The sequence below is a fragment of the Podarcis gaigeae genome (genome assembly GCF_964106915.1).
Source record: "Podarcis gaigeae genome assembly, chromosome: 17".
In the NCBI taxonomy this organism is placed as follows: Eukaryota; Metazoa; Chordata; class Lepidosauria; order Squamata; family Lacertidae; genus Podarcis; species Podarcis gaigeae.
In genome coordinates, this window is record NC_139694.1 from 1,479,729 (window position 1) to 1,506,623 (window position 26,895).

Consider the following 26,895-nt stretch of genomic DNA (forward strand, 5'->3'; position numbering starts at 1 on the left):
TACTGTTGCGTTCTAGTGGAGCTCTATATAAGCAGGCTGGCTGAACCCTTCAGCTCAGTTCTGTTCTGGTCCGTGAATAAACAAGAGCTGTTTGGAGAATCGCTGTGTAGTTTGATATGTTCACCCACAACTTAACAGGTGCCATGCACCTGCAACCCCATGGGGATGGGGGCAGAACTGCAGCAGAAAATTGGCAGTGAGGGAAAGGGATAAAGAACTGCAGTGGCTTTTCTCTTGACAAAAGAAAAGGTCAGTTACATGCTTCTGTGTGCGACGAGGCATCTTCCCTGATTCTCAAAGTCTGTAAGTGCAAGACAATCCAGTACAGACACTAGAGTTATTTGTGCAAGCAAGCAAGCAAGCAACAACAAACCAGTGTTTTTTTAATAAAAAAAATAGTGTTCTGCTGGCATGGATAAAAATCACATATTCATTTCAGCACAACCTGCTACCAAGTGAGATCAGCCGTCTATCATCTAACATAGTACTAACAGCCCCAGTGATGAGAAATCTTCAGGGTCTCAAATTGGAATATTTTCTAGGCCTACTGCCTATAAGATCTTTCAAATTATAAATTGTTGTGTTCCATTTGGAACTGATTTTTATGTCCGATAATTGTGATGATTTCATGTGTTTTTATAATTGTCTTTTTAATTGCTTTGACCTGCCCTGGGACCTTATGGTTAGGGGCAGCTAAGACATCTTATAAACAAAAGAAAAACAGCACCCCTTTCCACACACACACACACACACACACACACACACACACACCAAAACTAGAGATATCAGGAATCAAATCCGAAGCTGTGCACAGGTGAAGTATGTTATGGGCAGTTCTAACCACAATGTGTATACACATCTCCCATCTCAGGAATAAGGACCTCAGGGAGGTGGAGGCAATTTAAATTGGGAAAACAGTTTGGTTCCATTCCAAATCAGTCCTTTTGTTAAGGAAAAGGCAGCACAGCTTAGCCCCAAGCCATAGCCCAACATGGCTGTAAAGTCATAGGATGCAAAACCCAAAAACTTAACAAAGAAGCCTTACCTGTTCTGCTGTCCATGGGTCCAAAATCCAAAGAGTACTTAACCACATGGTAGTTGTTCCATACGTAAAGAAGGTTGTCCCTTGGATTATAATCCACCGCAGCAATGTACTGGTAGGAGTTCGGAAAAGGAACATCCACGACACTTTCTTTGCTTTGTTCAGTGTTGTAAATATAGTCTATTTTATTACCTGTTGCTTCGTTATCATCGTCTTCATAGACCGATTTCACCACATACAAAATGCCACAGATCATGAACGCATTGGAAGCCGACCTCTTGTCATAAGACGTATCCCACGTCCCTTCGATCCTCAAGGTATAAGGGTTCAGCTGACTAATGACTATTTTGCCGTTGTTTTGCTCAGTTGCATAGATCACCCAAAGACCATTCTCATCCACGGCCAAGTCTATGTCAGACTTGCCTCCCCACCTGTAAGGGGACGTGTCGTGGTAGTTGGCGTTTGCAATGATGGCTTCCCCACTTTTAATTCTTGTCCGTAGGTCAAATTTGACAATGTTCCTGGTTCGTTCCTTGTTGAAAAATAAAGCCCCGTCATACACCACAAACCCCGTGCCGTCCACCCTGTGCGGCAACTTGTACGTTGTAGTTGGTCTTCCAGCAATGAAATCATCCTTCGAAGAATACTCCGTTAGAGTGTCAGTTCTGTAAGGGGTCCATGGCATGTAGTAAATTTTGTCCGAAGCCTGCAAAGGATCCTTACACCAGGCTCCTGACTGATGATCAGATTCAAATAAATGTTCACTCTGATAGACTCCTTTTAGTAGTCCAGGACAAAGAAAAACTGGAGGGAGGGAAAAAGTTAAGAACAAAGCAGGTTACTGAATGTGCTGGCCTTCTCTAGCATGCACTTAGAAGTTCACAGCTCAAGAACAAAGGGGGAGCTCAAAAGAAATTCAGGCTTTCCTAAACTCTGATATGAATCAGTTTCAGATAGGTAGCCGTGTTGGTCTGCCATAGTCAAAACAAAAAAATTCCTTCCAGTAGCACCTTAAAGACCAACTAAGTCAGTTCTTGGCATGAGCTTTCGTGTGCATGCACACTTCTTCAGATACAGATACACTTCTTCAGATTCTGTGTATCTGAAGAAGTGTGCATGCACACGAAAGCTCATACCAAGAACTGACTTAGTTGGTCTTTAAGGTGCTACTGGAAGGAATTTTTTTGTTCTGATATGAATGTGAGAGTGGCTTTTCATGCTAAAAAGAGGATACAGGAAGTCCCCAAGAACTATTCTCCATTCCTCTTTTTCAAAAAGTCCCTTGGCAAACTTTGAAATTATATACCGTATTTTTTGCTCTATAAGACTCACTTTTCCCCCCCTAAAAAGTAAGGGGAAATGTGTGTGTGTGTTATGGAGCGAATGCAGGCTGCACAGCTATCCCAGAAGCCAGAACAGCAAGAGGGATTGCTGCTTTCACTGCGCAGCGATTCCTCTTGCTGTTCTGGCTTCTGAGATTCAGAATATTTTTTTTCCTGTTTTCCTCCACCAAAAACTAGGTGCGTCTTGTGGTCTGGTGCGTCTTATAGAGCAAAAAATATGGTAATTAACAGATATTATTGCATGGCAAAGTAAAAATTCTGTAGCAACTAAAAAAACAAAACTAACCCCCCCCCCCCAACTCTAAAAGCATACAAAAGGGAAACAAGCCTCTTACAGGTCAATGCTTTAAATAATGAAAAAGGTTTGGGAAGCTGCTACCTAAACAGAATGCAGCCACAGAAGTAAAGAAATAACATTTAATGAATATGCCAAGAGGAAGAGAGGAAGGATAAGGAAAAAGCTCAGTGGAGGAAGGCTAGGATCAAGATTTAAATCAATAGGGAAAGTCCTCTGAAATACAGGAGAATTAAAGCCTTAAGTAAATCAAGATCGACCAGCTGAAATAATCCACTCCACAGACTTCAGAATAATTTCACATCCCCCTAACCCCTAACCAAACGTGGTTTGAGACACCAAGCGGCCAGTTCTCAATTGCCATTTCTCAACGATCGCATCTGAAAGAACTCGATCTGAAAGAAGTCTGACACTTTGGAACGCCCTTAGATATAAGGCATGTGCCGTCACTGGATTATTTTTGGCACCCGCTGAAGACATTTCTGCCAAGTCGTTTCGAAAGCTGATGCGATTTTTAATTTGTTTCCATCTATTGTGGTTTTCATTTTTTGTACGTTTTAAATGATGGTTGTAAACTTCTCTTAGTGATATGCTTATTGGTTTTATCTTTTTTTTGTAAACCACTTTGAGGTTTCTTCCACGATCAAGCAGTATAGAGATTTTATGAAATAAATAAATAAATAAATAAATAAATAAATAAATAAATAAATTGCTTTAAACTAATAAACAGGCTCCTGCACCCATATCCCTAGTTTGATGGGAAATAAGGCAGGAAAACAGCTGTCCTACAGGCAGCTGCTCACACCTGATCAAACTGGCGGTGGCGTTAAATGTATCTTTGCATTTAAAGTGCAAATAGCATTAGCTGAAGGGGCTGATAATTAATGGTGTCCCAATAGGCATGGACAGAGAAATGAACCTTTTCTCTCTGCTTCATTTCCAATGGGAAATACAGGAAACAACTTGTTAATTGATTCAATACACACTTTTACATAGCTATACGGACTTATGTCATAGTCTGTAGTTCCCATTACAAATGACTTGAGAATTTCAGCACCAAGGCTAATCCAAAAAATTGATGTGTGTTTGTGTGTGAGAGGGTGCTCACCCATGACTGTGTTTCATTTATAGCTATTGATCCAAAATTAAAGGTGTCCCTAAGTCCTATTTCCTGTAATGCCACCTTTGCAAAGGAGCTCCTTCTTGCACAGAGTCAACTGGAAGCCCCAAATTATTGGCCGTAATTAATTTAGTGGGCTCCTTCCCACAGAAACCAGGATGGGATTTCCCAGCGGGAAGGAGGGTCCCAGCTCATCAGAATAAAACTGCAAGGGCAAACATCCATTTAGCAACACATTTCCACCGACATTGGTGCTGTTAGCCAGAAATCAGATTGGGAAATTGCACAGTGCAATTTTATGCTGGTCCAATGATGACTGAATGCACGCAAGGCACTCTTCCCACCGCCATCATTGATTGTCATGGGACAACATGCGTACACGCATATGTACATGGGATTCATTTACCACCAAGAAATCGAGGGTTTGGGTCACCTGCATACATCTCTGTGCAAAATGGACAGGGAATGTACACCCCTTGGCACGATCCTGATCCTTCATATGTACACTGGATTCAACATCTGCCTAACACACAATGCATATGCAATTTAGCTGTTGGCCTTTTGAACAGGACCTTTTGAACCTATAAAAATTGCACAGCACTTTATCCTGTTAAACACTTGACAAATATAAAACTGCTGTAACATAACAAAGAGGAATAAACCTTCTGAGGATCTGTAAATTACCCTTGATGCCTTGGTGATATACTGAAAGCAAGTTGCATGCAAGTGCGGCAGGAAGGAAAAGAGCTGCATCCTTCTAAATTATTTTATACTGCTCCGTAAATGGTGCAGAAGGGAAGGGGAATAGATTTTCATTTACGAAACAATCCTTCAAGGGGTGGGGTGGAAAGAAGCATGGTGCCAGTAAACATTTCCAGGAAAGAGGCGACATGTTAGGTGAAATTTCTTAGCAGCAGAACGCCCCCCCCCCGAACAACTTTAACCAATAGATTAAAATGGCGAAAATTAATGATGAAAGGATATCAAGTAAAGCATTAGACTGTTAAATATTTTATGCCGTAATCACTTAGAATGGGTATGTGTAGTATATATATAGAAAAACATGTGAAAGGTATTTAATTACCTTTTTGTTCCACTTCTATTGTAGAGAAAGAAGAAAAGCAGGAAAGGAGAAAAAGAGAACAGATTAATGGTATTGTATTGGCGAGACACTTTTGCTCTTGCACTGAACTATTTAGCCTTCATTTTGCTTACTGCTACATTCTGCATTCATTAGTTTGTAAGGCCTTAAAAAAATACAAATCAAACCCTTATATAGGTTTATTACAATCTTATTCTTTTTTTTAAAAAAAAAGCATGCACCATTGTATCCATAACCCATTAACGTCAGTGCAAGGTTTTCATTGATTCTGTCGGATTAATGACTAGGATTCCATTGAACACAGGAATGACAGAAAATTCTTGAAAATACAGCCTCTTCACAATTGGCTGGTCCCCAGTGTATCAGTACTGCCAAAGAATTATATGTTCCAGCTTCTGAAGAAGATGTTGAGATAGACTGAAATCATCTTTGTTTTTTAAAAAACAGAAAAAATCTTGAAATAAATGTACATAACAGCAGTTATTCCCATTAGATCAAATAACATATGTCATCTCCTCACCAAAAAAGAGGGGGGGAAAAACCCCTTACCTAATGCCACAGGGTAATTGATTAGCCAATGATGTAATTAGATCCACATAAATCAGTGTATGATTAAGCAATAGTTCCGAAGGAAAAGACATGCTTTGTGTATTGAATAATTACTTCCTTTTTTTACCTGGACTCATTTCCTGCTCTCAAGGATGCAGTTAGGAATTTGTCAAGTATTAGAAATACAGATTTGGATGAACTAAGAACTGATTCTGAAATGACGAAAGAGCGCAGGGCTAATCTAAAATCGCTTGACTGATTTCAACACTTTTTGAACCATGCCTTTACTGATACCAGAAGGCCTTTCGTGAAATGTCCAGAGAAGCAAATTTCCAATCTGTTGCAGTGGGACATTCGGCGCATGTGTCCTTCCTAACGCCAATGCTTGCTGGCCTAGGGGTTGTTCTATTCCCACCGGGGCTTCTACACAACACATGGAGTTAGGTACAATCTGATTGAATTCATAACTACGTCTACATTTTGCTTAGCATGGCTTTAAGGAATACATGAATGCGATGTCTGAAGTGGGGCCCACACCTTCCAACAGTTGACAGACGAAAACAGGGACACTCTTGTCAAGGGGTTGGCATCAGCAGTTGACATCGCTGGTAAGCCATTGCATTGTTATGCAAACACAACGAAGTGAGAATCCACACAGAATGGGCTTGTGCAACTGGCTGCCTACAGTTCTTGCAGCAAGGCAGGCACCTGATATTTATCAAAATGACATTAAGTAGTTCTGGGACCCATTGCAAGGGTAGCTCAGCCTGATTCAAAAACAAAAAAGGAGAGTGGGGGTCACTGCAGGGAGATCCAAACCTCACTCACCCCACACATTTCTCTACAGATGTCTTTGTCTGACAATAATAATGATGATTTTATTATTTATATGCCGCCCATCTGACTGAGTTGCCCCCGCCACTCTGGGCAGCTCCTAAAAATTATTAAAAACACAAGAAAACATAAGAAAGAACCTGACTCACTAGGGTCTCCATACGTCTGGAATTTAATTGGCAAAAACAGCTCAACAACTTTTGCGTCCTGAATTTTACTTCTAGAAATATGGCAACCCTATGACCCACCCCCTAAAAAAGCAGAGTGAAGTTCAACCTCTGAATCAGTCTCTGATCCTAGGGGACCATTCTCCCAGGTCTCAGAAGCTGCCCATTTGTAGATGGAAATCAGAGAATTCCTGTAGTCACCCCTCCATCTTTGATTCTGAGTCTGGGATGCTGAAGTCTATCATGTTCAGCTTCTTAAAATCCTTTTCAAATCTCAGCACGCTTTGGAAGTCCAATAACCCCCTTTTCAGTTCATGTATGGCCTTTTCTTGGATTAATGTGCATTAGGAGGGCAGCACCCATGAATAAAACAATAATGTGGTGTATTCCTCACAGCTTTACTCCTTTTACCTTCTGGTCTGCATGGATGGCTTGAACTGAAGTCTCAATTATCACCACAAGCAGCAGTGGTGACACTGGGCAATCCTGCCTGGCGTCCCTTCCAAGGCGGATTGACTTGGGAGTCGTGGCCATTCATGTGCTGTAGACTGGAATATACCTGAGTTTTAGGGAACCCCCCCCCCAATTCCGTTTAACCCCACCAAATATCTTAAGAGCATGTGGAGATAAAGGTATGGCTGGCTGTTTGCTTTTGTTGCTAAGATGGCCTGCATTCAGGAACCTGTGAACCAAATCAGCCACTTGATGATTGGGGATAAACCCTGCTTGGTCCAGGGAAGTCTGCTTGGATAGAAATCAATTTCACCTCTTCACCATTATAGCAGAGTGGAGCTGGGTGTTTGAGCAAAGAACCAGGGTGACCCCATCCAGCTTGAGCAGAATTATGAGTCTTTTCAGTTATCTCCTCTTTTATATTGGAGCTCTCAACGATTCCAGAGTGCTGAAAGACTTCATCGTCACCCTTGTACCCTACTCCAAGCCAACGTGCCCAGATGATCTTGACAACCACCTTTTAAATAGCTCTTGTGCTCTTCAGGGTTCCACCTGCAGCCTACTCATGTTTACATCAGAAGAAGGATGTAGCAACGATCAGCTGTAGCCGCCTCTGCCTGTGTATTAGCCTCATGCTGTAAGTAAGTTTCTATTATGTCCTTGTTATTTGTTGTTTGCAAGCCACTTTGGCACTCATTTGAATGGAAACGTTATAGAAATACAATAAATCAAATCAAATCAAATCAATCAATCAATCAATCAATCAATCAAGCTTACACAACTACCTCCATTAAAAATAACCTGAGTGGAGAAGAGCTTTTGAATTACACTGCAAATGACAGGTTATGCCCTCCATTTTATTTCATTTTGAGTAATTACTATTTATTTGATGGTCACAATAACATGTCCTTTGGTTTCTTTGACCTTGAAAAACATGGACTCCATATTAATTCACTGATGTACTATTTTTCAGGGATTGACAACCTGAACACATGGGTGGCCCAGAAACAGAGGTGGAGGGAGGGAGAGAGCGAGATCAACAAATGGGAACAGCAGAACATAACTGATGGTCCATGGTAGTTGGGTAAAATACTCTGTATGTGCTCAGAAGTTAATTTCCCTGTGTGTGAGCTGTGAGGGGGTGTTGGGAAACTGTGTACGTGCAGCTACTCACACAGAGTCAATTAAGGTTTGGCAGACAGCCAGAAGGCAATCTGAAGGAGTAAGTCTGCCTGGTGATAACAGAGGCATGGAGACAGCTCCCTGACTGGTCAAGCTCTCTCAAGGGAGTGATAATTAATGGCCTACTAACTGGTAGTTCGTGAGTTCAGTGGTTCAGTGTGTCAGTGTAGGAGTTGTGAGTCGTGTCAGAGAGAACTAGCATAAGATCTGTGTTCTGTTCCTGTATATGTTGTTGTTGTTGTTCAATTGTGTCTGCCTCTTGGTGACCCCCTGGACCAGAGCACGCCAGGCACTCCTGTCTTCCACTGCCTCCCGCAGTTTGGTCAAAGTTCCTGTATATAGTCCACTCTATATAATAAACACCTAACTACAAGTTCCTGGTTTCTGCTTCATCTATCCTGTCTACAGCCAAGTTACCAATTGCTTCCATGGATTCTGCGTGTATTCCTCTTGGTCTGGCTAAGGTCCTGCAACAAGTCAGAAAGTTGTGAAACACCAAATAGGTTTTGCCAATAAGCCTAAGGTAGATAGGGATGGTTATCTCTCTAATGTTGTGTTATGCCACGCTCCCTCCATGGCAGTCATTTCGTGACTGGTGGCCACGGCACTCTCTCAAAATTTGAAATGTGTCTGCTAGTCCAAAAAGGTTGGCGACCCCTGCTATAATTTATTACATGCAGAATTTTGAAAATAGCATCATATGACCCTTGTTGCAAAGATGACTTCCGGGATTCTCTCTTTGGAAAGTCTACTTTGTGAGGACAGTTTTCTTTCTAAAGATTGTCTCTCAATGGGCACTTACCATAAAATCATTATTTATAACAACTTACTGGGAATGTCTGGCTGACTACTTGAGCAAACCAGCCTGACAGGCCTTCCAGAGTTATTGTACAGATTAATAGAACAGAACAGCCCCATGTACACTGTCCTAAGCTCCTTGAAGGATGGGGAGGATAAAAATGCAATAAATAAGAGAACGTAAGCAGTGCCCCTTCCTAAAGTCTTTACTGGGTCTGGTGTTATTTAGTTCATCCATGAAAGAAAGCTCTGCATTGATTTTTCATACAAGCCTTCAATATAAAATGACTCCTTTCTGCTTTCTTTGCTGTATTAATATCATTCAGAAATGACACATCCCAAGACTTAAAATGCATCTTAGGGTCATTTTGGACTTTTCTCCTTGGGGGAAAATTAGAATTCAGCCATATGCTATAGCTTTGCTTTTCCTGCTGCGCTGTAATTCATCACCCGTCAAGTTCTTCAGTCCACAAGAGGTCAGAAGCAAATCAAAAGCACGACTGTGCTATCTTGTACGGGTGTCCCCAGAGCCCATTTTCCTTCCTATGATTAATACAGCTCATATTTAATCTCCACAAGAAAAACATTTGATCCTTCAGATGACACAGATTGCCTCTGCAGCTGCCAGAACCAAATGAAGGGAAATATCATTCAAATGTATTTATGATCCTCATTACCTCAAATCTATTGGTAGCAGTGCAGCGCTGAAGCCAATCCTACGCTTGTTTGCTCAGAAGAAAATCCCATTGTTCAATGAGGCTTACTCCAAAGCAAATCCCAAATGGACTGCAGTCTTAATGGTTTAAATACAAGCAATGATTGTTAATACCCAATGCTTTTTGTTGAGGCAGTAATTTAAAAGCAGTTATGCCACACTACGGCAGAAGCATCCTGAATGTGCATATCACACATTGCAACAGCCTCCACACCTTCCAGCTATTCCTGTAAAGTTGATATTTTTCGATACCTGTCTATGGTAAATCATTCTCCCCGTTTTTGCTTTTTGGGGAGATTCCCTAGGAAAATTAATCTCTGCATGGGGACAGTTGATTCTTGATTTTAGCACACAGGCAGGCCAGTTAAAAAGGTAAAGGTAAAGGTACCCCTGCCCGTATGGGCCAGTCTTGACAGACTCTGGGGTTGTGCGCCCATCTCACTTAAGAGGCCAGGGGCCAGCGCTGTCCGGAGACACTTCCGGGTCACGTGGCCAGCGTGACATCGCTGCTCTGGCGAGCCAGAGCCGCACACGGAAACGCCGTTTACCTTCCCGCTGGTAAGCGGTCCCTATTTATCTACTTGCACCCGGAGGTGCTTTTGAACTGCTAGGTTGGCAGGCGCTGGGACCGAGCAGCGGGAGCGCACCCCGCCGCAGGGATTCGAACCGCCGACCTTTCGATCAGCAAGTCCTAGGCGCTGAGGCTTTAACCCACAGCGCCATCTGCGTCCCAGGCAGGCCAGTTACATGGGCACAAAACCCGAGTGAACAGCTTCCTTTCCAGACCTCCTCTGCAACCGTGTACCCAAATAGTAAATACTGCTAAATGTTTTTTGAATTGTTGTAATTCTGTATTAATTATAGCCAGATCTGATTAAAGACATTTATGTTTGCTTTTTGCCTGGACGAAACTGCTCTGGCCAGCTTTTTAACATAGCCTTCTTAATGCTGGTTATGGACTATAACACAAAAGTTTTGATTTGACATAGTCTCCTTCAGAGACCAGCGTAGGACACAGGATACTGTAGTAAAAGGGACTACAGAATACAGTAACAGAGGGAAAGGGAAGCCTTCAGCAATGGGGAATGGGGTGTTCAGAGTAAGACAATACAGTCATACCTTGGTTTCCGAACAGCTTAGTTATCGAATGTTTTGGCTCCCGAACACCTCAAACCTGGAAGTGACTGTTCTGGTTTGCGAACTATTTTTGGAAGCTGAACATCTGATGGGGCTTTCATGGCTTCTGATTGGCTGCAGGAACTTCTGGCAGCCAATCAGAAGCTGCGCTATGGTTTCCGAACGTTTTGGAAGTCGAGAGGACTTCTGGAACAGATTCCGTTCGACTTCCAAGGTACGACTGTATCCGTTGGTGGCAGAATAACAGTTCACAGGACAGTGTTTTCTGAATTTCCAATGAAGATTAGCAGCAGAGATAGGGGTGTTTAAACAATCTGCTATATAAAATTATAGAAAGGGAAGACTCCCGGTGTGATCACAATGACTGCACTAGAGATAAGTGAACTTTCCTTTGAATAACTTGGAATTTCCCCCTGCCTCGGCTCAGATTAGGAATCAAGGTGGATAAAAGCCAACAGATGAATCTGTCCATCATTTTGATAAACCGCAGCCGTCCAAGATAGAAACTTTGACAGGTAAATATTCCATTTTCTTCCCGACAGCATAAGGAAAACTGCAAGTGGATTTCTCAAGATAGTAATTGCTATACAAGAAATAGTAGCTACTATTGTGCTGTTAAGTCAACAGGCCCAAGAACGTTATTTAATTTTAATACATTAAACAAGACTGCAGGGCCTGATGGCTCAACAGTAAAATTCCATTACGTTTACCGTTACAATAATAACACCAGTTTGGAAGTGACTGTTTGTTTATATTATATTTATATTATAAATATTGCTTCTTGGACTGAAACAAAGAAAACCTAGATATTAAAGCCCCAAACCCAGTAAGAAATTGTGTAGTCCTAAAAATCAATTTCACTGTTAATGCCAGCGGTAAGATTCTAGCTACAGTGGTGGCTAACAGGCTGAAGATGATTGAAAAAGTTTAAGTAAGGGCAAACAGTTAAAGGATACTATCGAGAAGGCAATTAATATAACAGATAATTATAATAACAGCTTGATTCCTTCTATTATTTATTTTGTTGATACTGGATCTCAAAATAAATTTGGAGATGGAAATGTGTCATTGGCTTGGGCATCTTAAATGATATTTAAAACACCTTCTGACAACCCCGTATATTCCAGTATAGGTCAACAGCACCATCTAGTGTGTCTCACACTCTGAATGCCTGCAGAGAACTCCTAAATAGACAAATATCCTGGGTTTTTATTGCCAGTCCGCATATCTGGTTTAAACCCTACTTAGTCTGCACCAGCTAGTTGTTTTAAAGTGGAAGTTCAGAACTATTAAGAAGATGGAACCTGCCGCTAATTAAAGTAGTAGTAGTACTACTACTAGTAGTTATTTAGCACCATCAGAGATGGAGTTTGGTCTCAAATTCTCACAAATCTGTGGGGCATGACTTCAGTTCCATTGCCTCCTTGCGAAATTCCAATTCAGGTGGCCATAGATAGATAGATAGATAGATAGATAGATAGATAGATAGATATCAACCCATACGAAGTATCAAGGAGGTATATAGCAATATATAAAAGTACAATAAAAACATTGCAAAAAATTAATACAGTGAATTGTCAAAGATGTTCTGTAAGGAATTATGAATTGTAGTGTATAAAATTAATCAAATGCAACTGGAAATGCTGGGAATTAATAATGACAAACAGTTAAACATAGAAATAAAAATATATTACGCAGGCAAACCAGGAGAATAATAGTATTAATCATTTGGGAATTTTGTCATCACAGAATCTTATGGTTAATACACACAATGCGATGATTGTGGGGGGCAAACTATCACAAGGAAAATTGTAGTGGTTTGATGAAATGGTAACAAGCTGAATATTCACCCTAAAATAATATTTTTTGTTTTGATCTTTCCATTAGCAATTCCATCAGAAAATATTAAGAGTTTGCGACCTAATATTAATGTGCACAAGGGGCAATGGAAGAAATTTGGGAAGGGTGAGGAAATAAAAAAGATTTGTCAGAACACTGTTATAAATTTACATGCTATTAGAGCGAGATCATTAATTATCAAAAGATTTCTAAGAAGGTTCTAGAGTTAATTTAATAAACCCATTAATAAATGATACCTTAAGTTCTTTGTAGTCAGTTTTTTTAATGTGTGTGTGTATTAAAGAGCTGAAAAAGTGCTGGCAACTTTAAAAATGCACCTCTCATTTGAGGTGTGCTTTTATGATACTCTAAAGTTCATATACAAAGCTAGCTGGTGAAAAGACCAGTGCTCAGTGTGAGTCTTGCAATATCTTTTGCTAATAACCAGTCAGCCAGCACTGCAGGAGATTTGACATGAGGGATGTTTTATGCACCACTTCCCACTATATTTCTCTGCCAAGTATATGAGCCTTGGCTCTTCACATGTGTTATAATACCAACAACATTTGCACTAGCCAGAGCCCTGCGTTCGTTTGTCAGCTCTGGTGCAAAATGCATCGCTTGCCTAAGGCCAAAGATGGAGGAGAATTTCATTTGGCCCACATTTTCTAAGCAAACTAACCTAATGTACACGTCCTGGCATTATACGCAGGTCGGAACACAATTATCCTTCAGATTTCACACTTATCCAATTTTTGTGAAACAGTTCTCGGCTTGAGATGCAGGCAAAAATGTACATTTTAGAATAAAATATTTTAGAAATGAGTACATTGAATATGTATTCGGGAATGTAGCTTGTAATAAAATATTATTGAAACGTGTAATTTGTGATAAAATGCAAACTGAAGTATATACAGTGGTATCTCTGTTTTCGAACGTCTCCATTGACAAATGTTTCGGTTTTTGAATGCCGTAAACCCAGAAATAAATGCTTCAGTTTTGGAACTTGCCTCGGAAGTCGAACATGCCACACGGCTTCCGTATTGAGGCTTCCATACTGAGTTTTTGGTTTTTGAACGTTTCAGAACTCAGATGGCATTCCAGAACGGATTCTGTTCGAAAACTGAGGCACCACTGTATTTAGTTACAGATTTAAGCAGAAGTGGGTTGGGGTGGTGTTATCCTGACACCAGTATCACTGCCACTTTTCTGGGTGGGGTGGGGAGAGAGGCAAGGTGCTGGTGAGGGTCGGGTCGTGGTTGTCAGGAGGGTAGCACTGCTGGAGGTAAGCATTTTGAGTTCAGTTGAAAGAGAGTTGAGGGTTAGAATCGTAGAGTTGAAAGGGACCCTGAGCGGCATCCAATCAAACCCTCTGCAATGCAGGGATCTCAAGAGGATCCCCCATCCAATTTGAAACCATGCTGGACTTGCTTAGCTTTGCAGTTTTATTGTTGCACCTCCAGGGTTGGTTGGGTTGGGAGTGGGTGGTAAAAGGTGTGATAAATACATAATATAATAATTATTTATCCTGGGTGTGAAGCAGGGTTGGATAGTTTAAAATAGGATCAGTATTATATTAGCCATTCTTACCTTATTTAATAAAAAAAAGGACCCTGGTCAGTTAAGTCCAGTCAAAGGTGTTGGGATGGGGTTACGGCGCTCATCTCGCTTTCAGGCCGAGAAAGTCGGTATTTGTCCACAGACAGCTTTCTGGGTCATGTGGCCAGCATGACTAAACCTCTTCTGGCGCAACGAAACACAGTGACGGAAACCAGAGTGCACGGAAACGCCGTTTACCTTCCTGCCTCAGCGATACCTATTTATCTACTTGCACTGGTGTGCTTTCAAATTGCTAGGTTGGCAGGAGCTGGGACAGAGCAACAGGAGTTCGCCCCGTTGCGGGGATTCGAACCGCTGACCTTCTGATTGGCAAGCCCAAGAGTCTCAGAGGTTTAGACCACAGCGCCACCCACATAATTACTTTATTTATGTAATAAAGTAACACATTAAGATAAAGACTGAACCCATATGCGTATGTACACTAAGTAATCATAAAATGCTTGTTTCATAATTTAATTGAATTATACCATATACCTATTATTTAGCTATGCTAGAGGTGGAGTACTCAGATAAATATTATCTGTGGTGGCAGCATGGATAAAGGGGGATTACTGAAATACCCAGCAAAAACCCAGCTCAGAACTGTACATCTTGTGAGGAGGTGCCCCAGGGGAGTGTGCCAGAGCATCTCAGAGCCGGAGGTTTGAGATGCTCTGCTTTAATATGATAGATTATCTTTCCTTGTACAGCCATAGGTAGTTATCTGTCATGGATTCTATGGGGATGGTACCTGAAAACTATCCATCATCCCTAGCAAACTGAACACAGAGAGTCAAGAACTTTGGAGTCATCAAATGAGCATTTATTGACGGCCACTAGTCAGGGTCCTTTAAAGGCTGAAACGTCTTTCTTTCCCCGCACTTCAGCGGAAGGATCTTTCTCTTTCCGTCACGCCTGTGCACCTGACAGCCAGGTAAGCTTTTGACAGCATGTTGCTATGCTTGATCTGTCTGCCAGGTCTGTTATCACAGCAGCAAATATGCTTTCCAAGTAGCCCTGTAAATACGCAGCTATGGTAAACAACTCTGGGCCATCTGAGTCAAGTCAGGGCAAATTTGGCGATCATCAGCCCCTGATATGAGATCTTTGCTTCAAACCTGGATGTCCTGTTCTGATATGATGCTTGATGAGTATATGAGCTAGGATGACTAAGATATTGAAGTGTTATGGGTCCCTTAAGTGAAAAAGTATAGTATAATTAAAGGCTCCAGGAAACTGGACCCCACTGAAGAGTAGGGCAAAGGTGGCTGTCCAATAATAAGCCCTTCCAAACGCCTGCTTTTCATAATGAAGCTTTCAATGAAAGCCAGCTTGAACACAAATGAATAAAATCAAGAGCTGCAAACATGACTACACTGAGGCTTTGGACTGGTAGTTTTTTTTGTAACATACGCAGATTCACCTGCTGTGACACAAGACATATAAAGCAAAGTTTGGACATGAGTTGAGCAAATATAGAATTATATGTATGCAGCTCTCAGGTCCTTTGTGTGGATGAAGTCTCTACTAAATTTTCTGGCCTATATGGGCTACACACTTCCGCTTGCAAGCTCTTTGCCTCTGTAAGTCTATTCCTGCAAAGGCTGATCAGGAAATGGGAAGGCAAGGAACAGCTGGCGTTTCCACTTTTTTATAATGAAGGCAAAATCACCTACAACGGTAGGCTCCAGCAGTAGCGTAGCCAGCCTGGGGGGGGGGGGTGCACAGGGAGGCATGGAGGTCTGTACTGCGTCCCGGTGGCTGCTGTGCGTTGGGGGTTGGGATTCTGGGTGGCAGGGGAACTTGAGGGCAGCACAGCAGTTGCTGGGTGTTAAGTTCTTGGTGAACATATCGGATGACACAACGATTCTTCAAACAGCTCTTGTTTATTCACAAGCCAGAACTGAACTGAACTGAAGGGTTCAGCCAGCCTGCTTATATAGAGCTCCACTACAACGCAACAGTAAGCACTTTCTGTAAAGCATGTTCTCCTTCATGGAGAGCCCGTGTTGCGGTGGGGGCCGCCAGGACACTCCAAAGTTGGGGGCGGGCTAATTGATCGTTGGCCACTGATGCGATTGGGGCTTCCCTTGTTGTTGGGAAGAAGTTAATGTTGCCATTTATTGACTGACAGCCAGAAATAGTAAAACTCCTTGCACGAGGCTAGGGCTTCCTCTTTTCGCCCGTGCATTGGATTGCCCGTCCCCCCCTCCCTAGAATAGGGTTGTTCGCTTTGACCTTGCTATGCCTGTCATGGGGTCGTCTGCTTTGGAGTGGGGGCCTGGTAGGAATTTTGTCCATCTGGCTGATTGGCTGGGGCCATTTGGTTTTTGCCTACTGCGTAGCAAATCGTCACAACTTGTAAGGTTCGCGCTTAGGCATTGGTTTATGGTTTGGTTGGTTGAGGGGCATGGATTGGCTGTGCCTGCCCCTCTAATGCTGCTGCTGCAAGGGATTCTGTTAAAGGAATTGGGGGCTAACTATTGCTTGTCCACTCTGTCAAGGGGGCTCGGGCCATAGCAATGAGCTCCTGGTTGCATTTGGGGTGAAGGCAGGTTCCCTGCTCCGCGTAACCCCCAAGTGTATTCCCCCATTCTGACTTTTGCATCATGCAGAATGTCAGTCTGTCCCCCATGGTGGGGGCAGATAGTCGCAACCAATGCCTAAGCAACCACTCACAAATTTGTATTTTAATAAAGTTGTGGCCAAAATTATGCCAAAAATCTTAAACAAAAATTTCTGTGTGATGTGTGAGTTAATGGGGTGGACTTGGGGACCTCGACACGCAACTATCCAATCACTGAACATTACTTTCGATCCCTTATTTGCATATGTGGACCTGAGTGAAAACTATCTACAGTATCCCCCTGCTGGCCCAGGGTGAGAACTTCAGTACACTGTTATGTACACTGGGTGTTTTGGGTGTTGCAGGGGGTGCAGGGACTTCCTGTCCCTGAAATCGGCGGCTGCCCTAAAAAAAAGCTCAGCAACTTTGGTCCGCCCAGGCGCCGACGGGGGTTGCTGCGCCGCTGGCCCCTCAACCTCTAGGTCTGAACTTCTGAAGGTTTCTTTCCAGGGCTACGTCCCTCTTGACCACAGTTTTCAAACTCATTGCCCCCCGCCAAACAAACAAGGAGAGGGAATGAGATTTAGAGTTCCCCAGCCCCCAATGGTAAAGTCTGCCATTGCAAATATAAGTTGTGCTTATATTTCTTAAATTTGGCAAGGCTTCATCCTTTCAGAAGCAGTGACCTTACCTACAATTTGCATCTAATTCTGGCAGAAAATGAAAGCCAGAGATCTTTTTTTCCTTTGTTTTAAGAATAAATTTTAAAGTTCTCCTGTATGAAAACACCTGCATGAATCTTCTTGAAATTTGGCAGGCTTCATCAACTTTAAAGTGGCTGCTTTGCTTGCAAATTCCATCCACTTACATTAAAAGGCTAAAATGTTATAGCAATTTTAAGAAACCTCATTATTCGGGGGCAAGCAAGAGCTTTGGATTTAGCAGATTAGATTCCGTCCTCCTGAATGACGGAGAGCGGATCCAAAACTTTTTATGCTTTTGAATGCTGCAGGTACACAAGAGCAGAAGGCCTCAAAGTGGGGTCGTTCCTTCTTTCCATTGGCACACAAACCCTGGGATTCGGCCCATGCCAAAATATATGAAGTGATCCAAGGTCATAAAGTCAGCTTTTTGGCTGAGTGAGGATTTGAACCGGCAACTCCTCACTCCTGGTCAGGCAAATTTGGTCCTCTGCAGCACAATGGCTCTTAATTGAATAAAGTAACATTGAATCAGTTTAGCATGCTTTAAAATTGATTTTTAATTTAAGAATTTCCCAATAAGGGCCCACCTAATTTTTTTAATCTAGCTGAGGGGACTTTGTCCATCATTGCTGGAGACTGCGATTCTCCGGGTGATTCAACCTAAGCACCCTGGGTTATTCAAAAAAGCAATAAGGCCTCCCCTGTAAATGGTTGTCTTGTGTGCTGCCATCATAAGTAGCAGGAGGTCATGCGGCTCTTAAAAGCCACAGCCTCCTTCAGCAATTACAGCACAATTTCCCTGTTAAAATGTTGTCATCAACAATGACTTCGCAGCCCAATGAAGCATCTCTGATTAGATTTTCAGTGCTGTTACACATCAAGCCATTTCTTACAGTACAGTTTCCATACTAAGTACCAATTTTGCTATTCAGCATTTTTAACAACCGTGTTCTGCGGGGAAGATAGAACAAAGCTGTCAGCGGCGTGTCTGCTTCCAAATCTAGGCTGGAGGGTTTTTTTACTGAGGGAGGCAGGAAGAGGCTCGCAAGATTGCTAAGCTTCTTGAAGATGGTGCTTAACAACAATTATTTCCAACAAGTACACTGGCTAACAAACTGAGCTAAAATATTGCTTGCAGTCTATATATAGGTTTTGCTATAATACTAGGGAACAAAGATGAAGGTATATCCCATATGTATTATTTGCAAGCCAAGAACAAAACTCTACTTACCGCTTGTGGTTTGTTTGGGGGAAAACAAAGCACAACTATTGGTTTGTACGTAATGTGAAGCCTGCCTCCGCTTCATTCCCTGTCCCCTACAAGCTGAGGACGAGCTGAAGTAGGGTTTCCCAAACTTGGGTCTCCAGCTGTTTTTGGACTACAACTCCCATCATCCCTAGCTAGCAGGACCAGTGGTCAGCGATGATGGGACTTGTAGTCCTAAAACTTGACATCCAAGTTTGGGAAATCCTGGGTTGGAGTGGGGGAAGGAGCGAAGGGCACATAATTTCAGCAGTAGGCACCAGCACACTGCTCATTCACCATAAACTGTAGTTTGCTCATAGACATCCAATGAAACTGAACATTAGAAGATTAAAAGGACCCTGACCATTAGGTCCAGTCCTGACCAACTCGGGGGTTGCGGTGCTCATCTCACTTTACTGGCCGAGGGAGCTGGTGTACAGCTTCTGGGTCATGTGGCCAGCATGACTAAGCCGCTTCTGGCGAACCAGAGCAGCACACGGAAACGCCGTTTACCTTCCCGCCGGAGCGGTACCTATTTATCTACTTGCAGTTTGACGTGCTTTCAAACTGCTAGGTTGGCAGGAGCAGGGACCGAGCAACGGGAGCTCAGCCCATCAAGGGGATTCAAACCGCCGACCTTCTGATCGGCAAGTCCTAGGCTCTGTGGTTTAACCCACAGCGCCACCTGCGTCCCTTGTTAGAAGATTAAAGACAAATAAAAGAACGTACTTTTTCACACAGTGCATCATCAAATTATGGAAGTCACTCCCTAGGAGGCAGTGATGAGACCAATTTGGATGGCTGCCAAAGAGGATAATAATAATAATAATAATTTGTACCCCGCCCATCTGGCTGGGTTTTCCCAGCCACTCTGGGCGGCTTCCAACAAAGTATTAAAATACAATAGCTTCCCTAAACAGGGCTGCCTTCAGATGTCTTCTAAAAGTCTAGTAGTTGTTCTCTTTGACATCTGGTGGGAGGGCGTTCCACAGGGCAGGCGCCACTACCGAGAAGGCCCTCTGCCTGGTTCCCTGTAGCTTTGCTTCTCGCAGCGAGGGAACTGCCAGAAGGCCCATGGAGCTGGACCTCAGTGTCCAGGCTGAACGATGGGGGTGGAGACGCTCCTTCAGGTATACTTGACCGAGGCCGTTTAGGGCTTTAAAGGTCAGCACCAACACAAATTCATGGACAAAAGGGATGTCAAAGGCTATGCTCTATGCCTACAGTTTGAAGGAGCAATACTTCCAAATACCAGTTGCTGGGAGCCAGAGGAGGTGTGCTCTTATGTTCATGTTTAGCCTGCTGCTTTTCTCACAGGTATCTGGTGGGTCCCTCCAAGAACAGGATGCTGGACTCCACGGGCCATTGGCCTGATCCAGCAGCCTACTGTTATGTGCTTATGCTTTAAACTATGATTTAAAGTGACATCCGATCTGGGTCAGCAGCTGGCTGCAGCAAGGTCACATTTTCTCTTAATTCAGATAGCGTGTTCTCCTTCATGGAGAGCCCGTGTTGCGGTGGGGGCCGCCAGGACACTCCAAAATTGGGGGGCGGGCTAATTGATCGTTGGCCACTGATGCGATTGGGGCTTCCCTTGTTGTTGGGAAGAAGTTAATGTTGCCATTTATTGATTGACAGCCAGAAATGCTAAAACTCCTTGCACGAGGCTAGGGCTTCCTCTTTTCGCCCGTGCAGCGGATTGCCCGTCCCTCCCTCCCTAGAATAGGGTTGTTCGCTTTGACCTTGCTATGCCTGTCATGGGGTCGTCTGCTTTGGAGCGGGGGCCTGGTAGGAATTTTGTCCATCTGGCTGATTGGCTGGGGCCATTTGGTTTTTGCCTACTGCGTAGCAAATCGTCACAACTTGTAAGGTTCGCGGTTAGGCATTGGTTTATGGTTTGGTTGGTTGAGGGGCATGGATTGGCTGTGCCTACCCCTCTAATGCTGCTGCTGCAAGGGATTCCGTTAAAGGAATTGGGGGCTAACTATTGCTTGTCCACTCTGTCAAGGGGGCTCGGGCCATAGCAATGAGCTCCTGGTTGCATTTGGGGTGAGGGCAGGTTCCCTGCTCCGCGTAACCCCCAAGTGTATTCCCCTATTCTGACTTTCGCATCGTGCGGAATGTCAGTCTGTCCCCCATGGTGGGGGAGGATAGTCGCAACCAATGCCTACGCAACCACTCACAAATTTGTTTTTTAATAAAGTTGTGGCCAAAATTATGCCAAAAATCTTAAACAAAAATTTCTGTGTGATGTGTGAGTTATTGGGGTGGACCTGGGGACCTCGACACGCAAATGAATTTGATACAAGTTGTTCATTTTTTAAGTTATATTTTATTATGACTTTTTGTATTGGATCAGATTATTATAAGGTGTATGTTCTTCACTGAATATTTTGTTGCCGCAAACCACCTTGTGTATAGTAAGAAAGAAAGGCGGTATACGAATTAAAAGTGGAATGGAATGAAATTAATATGCTCTCTGACCAAACAGATTTTTATTCATGATGTAATGAGATAACGTTTTAATGCAATGCACAGCTCCACTTAATGCTGTAACAAACATAGATCATCAGGTAATAAAGGGCACCCCTACCATTTGCTGCAGCTGAAGACGTTTAGAGACCTGTGCTTTTAATTTTACATTCACTGCTAATTTTTCTAAACAGCCACACGAACCATCTGTTAGCCATTCTTAAATGCTGAGATTCAGGCTGTGTTTCATTGTGAAAAGTCATTTTACACAAATTTGAATGTGTACTTAACGATGTATTGTAAAGTATTCCTTAGAGAATTTCTTCCTCCGCGATGACAAAATATATCAATGTTTGAGTGCACTGCTTTATGGCATTGTTTTATCAGATTGCTTTATCTCTAAGCAAGCGGTGCTCTAATTGTGTGTGGGCAGCCTCATGCGGTTGTTAGAAGATGAAATTATAAGGGAAGGGGTCGCAGAGCTCAATGGCAGACCCCATACTTTGCATGCTTCAGTCCTATGTTCAATACCACCTATCACGAGCAACAGCGCTAGAAAAATCCGACCTCCTGGGACTTACAAGAAATGCTTCCAGAAGCTCAGGGTAATTGGCTTTGATAAGGTCACTCAGACTGAGCCAGGGTGGTGTAGTCGTTAAGAGCGGTGGACTCGTAATCTGGTGAACCGGGTTCGCGTCTCCGCTCCTCCACATGCAGCTGCTGGGTGACCTTGGGCCAGTCACACTTCTCTGAAATCTCTCAGCCCCACTCACCTCACAGAGGGTTTGTTGTGGGGGAGGAAGGGAAAGGAGAATGTTAGCTGCTTTGAGACTCCTTAGGGTAGTGATAAAGGGGGTTTCAAATCCAAACTCCTCCTCTTCTTCTTCTTCTTCTTCTTCTTCTTCGGACCTATTTGAGACTATGTTATACAGGCGATGACCATTTTGCATGCGTTTGATTTGAATGTGACCAATGCGCAAACCATTTTCGGCCCCAGAAGGGCACAGGGGCAGAACGGGTCAGAAGGCAACTGCCGTGCATATGGGGAGTTGCCTACATCTCAATAAGTGAATGTTTGTTTTGTGTGGTCTTTATTTTTAGTGAATATGATAGAGGGATTAAATGCATCCAGTCGGAGCAGGAAAAACTGGGGTACACAGTACTGGGCCTCAGCAAACAATACTGCCCAATGCAAATACATTTGGGAGGTTGCAGGCACACATACGTCACCACTCTGGGCTCCCAGACGACCAGTTTATTGAGCATTCATCCTGAATCAGTTGCACAGAATTCAGGGAGGTGCAGTCTTTGTTAATTCTGATTTGCTTATAAAACAATGAACTTTCATCCCAGTTTGCTTGCATGGTATTTAAAAGGCTTCCTGTTAATTATCCATCCATCCCATACTTTTGTTGTTGTTGTTTAGTCCTTTAGTCATGTCCGACTCTTCGTGACCCCCTGGACCAGAGCAGGCCAGGCACTCCTGTCTTCCACTGCCTCCCGCAGTTTGGTCAAACTCCTGCTGGTAGCTTCGAGAACACTGTCCCACCATCTCATCCTCTGTCGTCCCCTTCTCCTTGTGCCCTCCATCTTTCCCAGCATCAGGGTCTTTTCCAGGGAGTCTTCTCTTCTCCTGAGGTGGCCAAAGTATCGGAGCCTCAGCTTCAGGATCTGTCCTTCCAGTGAGCACTCAGGGCTGATTTCCTTCAGAATGGAATCCCATACTTTCAGTGCATTTCTCCATCAGTTCCCTAACCACAAAGAGTCTGGGTTTTTTAAAGATGGATTTGTTGCACCAGGTCAACAGAGCACTTTATTCCCTTTAATAGTGCAACCCTAAATTTGTGGTATGCGTTTGAATCTCTCCTGCAAAATAAGGAGAGCCTGGAGGTGACCTTACTCAGTTAGCACTTGGACAGCCTACAATGACAAATGATTAGTTCAGAAACCCTGGAAAATCCCCGGAAAATCCCCATCCCGAACGGTATAATAGACCTCAGCAAGGACCCCTGAATTCATCAAATGAAGCTTCTCTATGAAAGACAAAGAGACTTTAAACCCCAGAATCCCTTCAAATCCCATAAAAGTAAAGATGTAAAGGTCAGTGGATGAGTACATGAGGCGTGTATCTGGAACGGTTTATGTACAAGACAAAACTCAAAGGGGCAATGTTTATCAGTCTTGACAATCAAGTTACAGCTCTGAACAATTTATTTCACAGTGACTTGCTGAAGTCAATGGCATTGTTCTGCCTGCAAGTGATGCGATGATCTAGCCTCACCAAATCCATCAACGATCTGGACAGTAAGTCTAGAGGACTTCTTCAAAAAGAGGGTTGTTCTCTGACAGCACTACAAAATAGGGGACTGTCCTATATACAGGGTGAGTCCTTTAAAAGAGGCCCCGTGGACAGAGTACACATGTTCCATGGGCCTCTTTTAAAAGACCCACCCTGTATATGAATGCATGGCCACCCAACTTTATATCAAGAAGACCCAGAGGAAAAGGACTACAGCTCGGTAGTAGAGCATTGCTGTGTATGCAGAAGGTCCGAAATTCAATCCCCAGCCTCTCAAAGTAGCATTGGGAGAGAACCCTGTCTGAAATCATGTATAGTCTCTGCCAGTCAGTGTAGAAAATATGGAGACAAATGAACCAACGGATGGATGTGGTATAAGGCAGGCAGCTTCCTATGTTCTTACTCCTAGTCCTCTGCCTTGGCCTCATTTTGGGGCCTTACGCTGGTGGTTATGGCTGGCAAGGATATAAATGGTAAGATGGATGCGGGTGGTGCTGTGGGTTAAACCACAGAGCCTAGGACTTGCCGATCAGAAGGTCGGCGGTTCGAATCCCTGCGACAGAATGAGCTCTCGTTGCTTGGCCCCTGCTCCTGCCAACCTAGCAGTTTGAAAGCACATCAAAGTGCAAGTAGATAAATAGGTACCGCTCCAGCGGGAAGGTAAACAGCGTTTCCGTGCACTGCTCTGGTTCGCCAGAAGCGGCTTAGTCATGCTGGCCACATGACCCGGAAGCTGTACACTGGTTCCCTCGGCCAGTAAAGCGAGATGAGCGCCGCAACCCCAGAGTCAGCCACGACTGGGCCTAATGGTCAGGGGTCCCTTTACCTTTAGTGTTTCGCCCAACTACACATCAGCAGAGCCTGGAGGGGAGATAGCTTCACCTGCTACTAACCCCCCCTAGCAGCATGGATCCAGCAGAGTCGAGACTGCACTCTGAAACAGCTTTCTCTTTAGAAGAGGCAAATTTATAGTGAAACAAGCACATCTGTGGTCAAATTTTCAAAAACAGAAGAGGTTAGTTCTTAGAAATAGACAAAGCAAAGCCTCAAACTGTTCAACGCATGCACGCACACACAGAGATTTGAAGATGGCTATCATATCTCCTCTCAGTCTCCTCTTTTCCAAGGACTGTCACATGGAAGAGGGAATAAGCTTGCTTTCTCTTGCTCTGGAGGGTAGGACTCGAACACATGGCTTCATGTTACAAGAAAGGAGATTCCAACTAAACATCAGGAAGAACTTTCTGACAGTATGAGCTGTTCGACAGCGAAACAGTCTCCTTCAGGAAGTTGTGGAGTCTCCTTCCTTGGGGGTTTTTAAGCAGAGGTTGGATGGCCATCTGTCATGAATGGGGTTGGACTAGATGGCCCCTGGGACCTTTCCAACTCTAGAATTCTATGATTCATTATTATTATTAATAATAATGGGGAATATTATTATTCCCCAGAGTGGCTAGGGAAACCCAGCCAGATGGGTGGGGTATAAATAAAATAAAATAAATAAATAATGTATATACCACCCTATACCTGGAGGTCTCAGGGCGGTTTTCACGGTTCTCCTTGTTGACGCTTCCTACAAGCCTCCGTGGCAAGAACAGTCCATTTATTCCTACTCTCTGCTTTCTGTTCTTTAGACAATTGTCGATTTCATAAAAAGGCCTCGCCACATTTTCCATGACAGCAAGGTTTATTTGGGAGTTAAGGAGCAACTCTTTCAAAAGCATTTTTGAAAGTCCAAATACTGTGCTTCAAACATAGTGCATAAAACTGTTGTGATTCCTGTTAACATTGCCAGAGGTTGCCTGGCCCCTTCTGGTGCACCAGAGTTGGGGCTGTTGCTGAACTGCGACTCCCATCATCTCTGGGCATCGGCAATGCCAGCTGGGGATCATGGGAGTTGTGGTTCAGGAACATCTGGAGGCCCAAAGGTATCCTCTGTGATAAATCATAAGGGTCTAGGAAAGGGCCTTGAATGTTTGAAAGGAAGCTCCTAGATTGCCAGGGAATATACTGTATTTTTCGCTCTATAAGATGCACCAGACCACAAGACGCACCTAGTTTTTGGAGGAGGAAAACAAGAAAAAAATATATTCTGAATCTCAGAAGCCAGAACAGCAAGAGGGATCACTGCGCAGTGAAAGCAGCAATCCCTCTTGCTGTTCTGGCTTCTGGGATAGCTGCGCAGCCTGCATTCGCTCCATGAGACGCACACACATTTCCCCTTACTTTTTAGGAGGGAAAAAGTGAGTCTTACAGAGCAAAAAATACGGTACTTCCCTTCTGCTGCACAGAGAGCCTTGCAGGCTTCCAGTAATTTAGAGGGACCAGTAGATCCACATGCTCACTTGATTGGCAGCAGACACCAAGGCTGTGTGTGTGTTTTCAGGGACAAAGAATCTTTGTGACTTATTTTCAAAATAACACATTCTTGAGAAAGGATTCTGAGTAACCTGCTCTAGAAGTTCTGCTGGATCATATTCTCTGTCGCTGAAGATTTTTTTAAAAAAATGAAATACACGCTGCAATTTGCATATCTCAATAAATTATCTTTTGGAGGGTATCAGTTTAGCGTCTTAGCCTCTCATCATTTTCTCCCAGTCACATTTGCCATTCTGTGAGCAACCAGTGTTGAGTTTCCTCAGGGGGAAGCTGATCCTGGAAGGAGAAATCCCGAGGGGCGAAACTGAAGCAAAACCAAAATGATGTTTAATTTAACAGTTTGAAGGGAGGAGGGTGTGAAACTCGTCAATGGACAGCGCTGTGCCATAGCTGGTTGCAAACCTTATTAATGTGTTTCCACCACAGTGCGAAGGGAGAAGCATTGCAAGAAAGGGAAGCACTTGAAAAAACAATTTTCCAAAAACAATGTCTGGCACCCAAAATAATTAAGAACTGTATCTCTGGGGGGAATTGTTCTTACTGTTTTTTCAGGTTATTGTTTTTTTACTCTTTCCCTTTCCCTTCAGAAACTTTAATAATAAGAAGAGGTGGCTGCGGTTTGCTTCGCAGTACCCAATTTCTCTTAAAAGCGGTGCTGTTCAATTACCTGTCTGTTTGCTGGCGCGGAAGTCCAGCAAAAGGAAAAGCAAGCTTCCATTTAATGCCTTTAAATGTTCTTCTGCCCACGAGTATGCAGCAATAAAGCTTTATTGAATTCTGATTCCCTGTTACCCTGAACATCATTCACTTTTATTGATATGCAAGCCGGTCCTGTCAGCAGCAGAAATAATTTCACGTAACAAAATTGCCTTTTTCTTTTGGCGCTATGGCAGCAAGCAAAAGTAAAACCAGCAATGTTGATATACAAAAGACTTATGCAGACCAGTTCACTCCTTCCCACACACTGGGGGGGGGGGAACCCAGATGTGATACCCCTGAAGGCAAAGAGGATGTAAATAAATTCACCAGCCTGCCTGAGAGGAAATGAACTGCA

General features: G+C 43.4%; 1 protein-coding gene across 17 annotated transcripts in view; it reads right to left on the reverse strand.

The window, feature by feature from the left end:
• The window catches only part of ADGRL3 (adhesion G protein-coupled receptor L3), a 526,579-nt gene that overhangs the window by 212,848 nt on the left and 286,836 nt on the right, over positions 1-26,895 (reverse strand). For 14 of the 17 annotated variants that reach the window (XM_083718333.1, XM_083718332.1, XM_083718330.1 and 11 more), the window contains exons 6-7: positions 4,885-4,899; positions 1,046-1,846 (exon numbers count right to left, since the gene is read on the reverse strand). The exons of 1 other annotated variant lie outside the window; for it this stretch is intronic. In XM_083718333.1, coding sequence (XP_083574459.1) covers positions 1,046-1,846; positions 4,885-4,899 — 816 coding nt within the window. The remainder of the gene's footprint in view (positions 1-1,045; positions 1,847-4,884; positions 4,900-26,895) is intronic. 2 more of the 17 variants (XM_083718335.1, XM_083718339.1) reach the window with 1 other exon arrangement.